Raw genomic sequence first — 5,260 nt, 5'->3', positions numbered from 1 at the left:
GCATCCGCTATACCCTCAATTATTTGTGGGTCAGTAACGTTCAAATAAATTATTGGTGGGCCAATAAAATTTACATATAGCGCATGCAACCCATGTGTTATACCTTAACGGACAAACGTGTCGTTAAGGTATAGCGTATTGAACACATACGTTATATATAAATTTGTCGTCGGTTATTTTTTCAAACTATTTTTGTACTTTTGAATCCAAAAAAGCAACATTTTGATTCGAGACTCCCCTAGTCATATCTATCATAATTAATAGGGCACAAGTCTTTCATTTTTGACTATTTGGCATTAAAATAACAAATGGAGTGGAGTGCAAGTCCTGCAACTGTCAATATTCAAGTCCAGAAAGAGGACTTTTATCTACGACCATACTATAGTCATGGGCTGTCCAGTTTTTCAGCTTAAAGATCTGTGCAAGCTCGAACTTCTATTTCCACTTGCTCATATATACATGTATAAAATATATTGGGAAGATCTTCGCTTCATACATTTATAAGAAATATTGGAAATAAATCATTTATTAAGAAATTCAAAAAGCTAACAACATACTTGTTAGGATATATAAGTGAACTTATTTAGACTTACTAAAAGATTGCATTATCTCAAAGAGTTTATATTTTATGTATTGATTGCTTATTTAGTACACTTAAAACGCAGTTGTAGTAAACTTTATGAAAAAAATCATATTGTGTTTTTAGTTCACTTAAAATGTAATTGCAGGTAAACTCTATGTAATAACATTCATCATCAACTAGAAAATGTCGTAAATAACCTGTTACAATATGTTAAATCATACTAGTAATAATCTAAATGTAAACGCTTCTTATAAGTGATCTTATTATATAAAATATTTTTTTCATAATGTAAACGGATAAAATTTAAATCTTTTTTTCCTCTTTTGTTTGTATGTGTGTGTTTGGGCAAAGTATGGTGGCAAATTACAAAAGTATAATAACAGAATATCACTAACATATAAATAAGAGCAATCCTTAATTCCTACATGATATATCTCGTGAAGGGCTTTTATTCCCTCCGAAACGGTGAGTAAATGCTAGCGGCAAATGGCTAAAACAATAAGGAGAAGAGAACCACGAAATAGAAATCAAAATTAAAGCATCTGGTGTCGGTGAATCTCACAAGAGGACTTATACCAATTATAGAAAGCAACCTCTCTTTTTTTTCCAAATACATTATCCACCAACTCAATTCTCTTTTCTTTTCATTTACTCGTTATATATAGCAAATTCTTGAATATTTGTGGACATTTCTTGAAAAGTAACAATGGATGCTTTATGGAATTTGGAAGACAAATGGAAACTGTCAACTCAAGAATCTGTTGCATTTTTAGTTTGCACTTGTTCTTTAGTCATTGGAGTTTGCATAGTTACTGCTTTTATCAAAAGAAGGGCAGCAAATAGGAGAAAAGGGTTAGTAAGTCAAGAACCATGCATGGATATAGAATGGTCCGAGCCAAAGTTACTGAGTTTGAGTAGTACTACTGTGAAAAAGGTGTTGAAGAGCTCGGTACGGTGGAGCAGCGCGAGCAAGTGGGAGGAGAAAAGAAGCAGGAGTCATACGGAGAGAATTTCTCCGTTGCTTGTTGCTGAAGATCAACTTGAAGGCGATTCTTACAGATGGCAAAGCCATAATTCGGATTCGCCTGTGTGGCAAAGGCCTGTACTTATGGGTGAAAAGTGTCAGACGAAGAGTGTTACTCCGTTATCTGTTGTTGGAGGTCAACTTGAAGGTGATTCTTGCCGGTGGCATAGCGACAGTTCGAATTCGTCTGTGTGGCAAAGGTCTATACTTATGGGCGAAAAGTTGGAGAGAGTTTCCCCGTTGCACGTTTTTGTAGGTCAACTTGAAGGCGATTCTGACCGATATCAGAGCCACAATTCCATTTCACATGTGTGGCAAGGGCCTATACTTATGGGTGACAAGTGTCAGACGGAGAAAGTTTCTTCATTACCTGTTGCTGGAGGTCAACTTGAAGGCGATTCTTTTCGTTGGCAGAGCCACAATTCGAACTCGCATGTGTGGCAAAGGCCTATACTAATGGGAGAAAAGTGTGAGCTTCCAAGATTCAGTGGGCTCATCCTCTATGATGAAAGAGGAAGGCCAGTGCATCATGTTGACAATGATCAATTCAGCGGTTATCAGGTAAAACATAGAAATGGCTAAAACACAAATATATCAAAGATAGAAAACTTATTTCTTGATGCAAAGGTGGATGTAGTATTTGAATAATGGTTGCAGGGGCACCCTGTGTGTTCGAGTTCAACCAAATTTACTGTTAAATATTTTTTAAAAACAAGAGTAAATTATATGCCTACATAAACAATCAGATCACTTATTAGGTAATTATAAGTAAATCTTTATGTTAAATAGTTAATTGATAACCCGGTGAAGATGATAAGTAACTTCCTATCGCAAGTTAAACACTGACAGTATAAAAGTCTTTGCATTATCCTTGTATATAACGTATATCGAAATTAGTTTGTGATTGCGATATAGTTGATTTATTATTCGATATATTGTAATTGTACTTGTACCATGTCTTAAAATTCTGATCCATTGTTCTGATGCAATGTTTTTTAACGCTCTTTTGCATTATTGTTTCAGGAAAAAGCAGACGCTGTTGGGAGAACTACCCTTAGGGACTTGTTTTGACGTTTCTTAGATATGTTACCAATTTTTGTATATGAAATAGATTTCAGTTACCTAATAAGCAAATCTGGATTATCCGAAATTGATCAAATTTGCCCTCCGTTAACTTTTGGTCTAATATTATTGTATGGGTCAAAATCGGCTTTCATTAAGATTTGACACGAAACGGTATCGTAGAAAGCGACATGGTCGAGGTCGATTAGTAGATAACGGGGCTCGTAGCCGAGTAGTCAATAAAGGTCGAGGTCGAGAGCTAATGACGTGTCTGTACTTTTAGGGTTGATTGGGAAATGTCTCATATAAGATAGACAAAGAGATAGGGGAGAGGGATGTGTAATATTCTCTGATAAGAATATTCTTGAAAAAACAGACTTTCTTTCGAGATAAAAGACAATTAATACCTTTCTAAAGAGATTCGATTGCCTACGATTCTACATTTTTTTTATTAGATCTGAGAAGGGTCCCAATATTCTAGTATTTATCTATCATTCACCATTGTCAAAAAGAAAAATCATCTACCTCATTCAATATTGGGTGAATCATTCTCCTTATTTACTTTAATGCAATTTATCGTTATTTAATGCTTGATATTCCCCCGTCATTAATGATCTTGAAACATTGAATATATATATCACATTTAATCTTCTCTCAACACTGCTCTTGCGTGATTGGTGTTAATCGATTATAGATCTGAAGTTATTATCATTAACTAGGTTTAGCCCTTCGTCATACAATATTAATTAATTTAATCAAAAGTTTATATTTTTTGGTCAAACAATTTGGCGCCGTCTGTGGGGATGCCTAGTTAAATCTTTAGTTTCTTCTAGATCTATAACCGGCACAGTTCACAAAAAAGAAGAGAAGCTCCTACTTCCTTGTACACCCAGATTTGGCATGGCAGGTAAGGGAGAAGAAAGGATGAAGGCAGTGGCCGATCTCACTACCAACCTCTTAAACACCATCAATGAGGTCTCCGAAACAGAAGGCGAAGGCATAATGCCTAACACCTCTCCCCGACAAAGTGAATCACCCCTCTCTCACGGCAGTATCACAACATCCCGCGGTAAAGGAGCTTCCACGTCCACAACGGAAGAAGCGCCACCAGCAGTGAAGAAGCTACTCGAAGCTTGGCTGGCAAATACGTTGACCGGCATCCTCAACAAGCCCACTCAAGAGGCAGTTAGAGAAAATGCAAGGACTTGCATTGCACCAGCAACGACCAAGCAGTACGGTCTTTCCCCTTTAGTAATAGGTATCACTCACAATATTAATAATGCAGGTAATGACACCTTCACGACCATTCTGACAAAAATGGAAGAAATGGAAAATGAAAATAAAATGCTTCGGGATCAAATGAGAGAACACCAAGAAAGAGTCGACAAAATACCGGGTGCCCCAAAACTCTTGCCAAAAAGAGACGCTAGTCGGTTCGTCGAGCAACCCTACAGTGATGAAGTCGCCCCCACATGCCATACCCAAGTCGTTCAAGATGCCACCTTATCTGAAAATTTATGACGGTACGACTGACCCCGAAGATCATGTAACTCACTATGTCACTGCGTTAAAGGGCAATGATCTCGCCAAAGAACAAGTCTCCTCCATCTTGTTGAAAAAGTTCGGCGAGACCCTTACCAGAGGAGCAGTGACTTGGTATTCACAGCTGCCCGCGCGCTCCATTGAAACATTCGAAGAGATGGCCGACAAGTTCGTGACAGCCTATGCTGGGGCTAAAAAGGCGGAGGCAAGAGTGAACGATATATTTGCCATCAAACAATCACCCGGAGAGGGATTGAGGGACTTCCTCGCTCGTTTCAATAGAGTAAGGATGACCTTACCGAATGTATCGGAAGGAATAGCTGTAGCAGCTTTCCAGAACGGGCTAAACAGGAATGGCTCGAGGGCGACCAGAAAAGATCTTGCAGCTCCACGATCCAACCGAGAAAGGCATCAGCTATATGTCAGAAGCTCCATCAAGCTCCTCGCCCTCCACGAAGAGGGGCCATCTAGACCAAGGATAGGGACTCACCAGAACGAGAGAGGTATGCCCCCTTTACTATCCGCTCACAATTTTTGTGTGTCACCCTCAGAAATAGTCTATTCATTGGAGAAGCTCGGACCAAAAGTAAAGTGGCCACAAAAGATGATGTCAGATTCAAGCACTAGAAAATCAGACGCCCTCTACGAGTAACACCAAGAGCGAGGTCACAAAACTGAGGACTGCATCGCCCTAAGACAGGAGGTCTTGAACATGCTTCATCAAGGACACCTCAAAGAATTATTGAGCGACCGAGGAAGGACCCACTTTGCCCGAGGACGTGAACAACATCAAGGAGCACTGAAATTGTCCTCACCGACTCGCACCATTCAAATGATCATCGGGGGCGGCGATGACATTTCGATCAACAGCATAAATTTCGCCACAACCCACAAGCTCAAACATTCAATCTCTCATGAACGGTACGATGAACTCGAAGAAAGTATCATCTTTGATAAGTCAGATACCCACGATTTGGTTTTCCCTCACTATGATGCCCTTGTTATCACTTTACGAATATTAGATACAGATGTAAGACGCAATATGGTGG

The 5,260-nt window shown here is 39.0% G+C and overlaps 1 protein-coding gene across 1 annotated transcript; it reads left to right on the top strand.

Annotated features, from left to right (window-relative positions):
* The first annotated feature begins 1,172 nt into the window (after nucleotides 1-1,172).
* Nucleotides 1,173-2,994, top strand: LOC107807525 (uncharacterized). Its single transcript, XM_016631932.2, has 2 exons — nucleotides 1,173-2,168; nucleotides 2,631-2,994. The coding sequence occupies exons 1-2, from the start codon at nucleotides 1,290-1,292 to the stop codon at nucleotides 2,676-2,678; spliced, it is 927 nt and encodes a 308-aa protein (XP_016487418.1). The 5' UTR covers nucleotides 1,173-1,289; the 3' UTR covers nucleotides 2,679-2,994.
* The last annotated feature ends 2,266 nt before the right edge of the window (nucleotides 2,995-5,260 follow it).

This window comes from Nicotiana tabacum, chromosome 12 (assembly GCF_000715075.1).
Source record: "Nicotiana tabacum cultivar K326 chromosome 12, ASM71507v2, whole genome shotgun sequence".
Lineage (NCBI taxonomy): Eukaryota > Viridiplantae > Streptophyta > Magnoliopsida > Solanales > Solanaceae > Nicotiana > Nicotiana tabacum.
Note: the sequence above shows the minus strand (reverse complement) of the source record. Positions and strands in the feature narration are given on the sequence as shown.

Coding starts and splice junctions, on each gene's coding strand:
- LOC107807525 (XM_016631932.2), top strand. CDS start 1,290: ATGGATGCTTTATGGAATTTGGAAGACAAATGGAAACTGTCAACTCAA. Junction 2,169..2,630: donor ATCAATTCAGCGGTTATCAG/GTAAAACATAGA, acceptor TTATTGTTTCAG/GAAAAAGCAGACGCTGTTGG.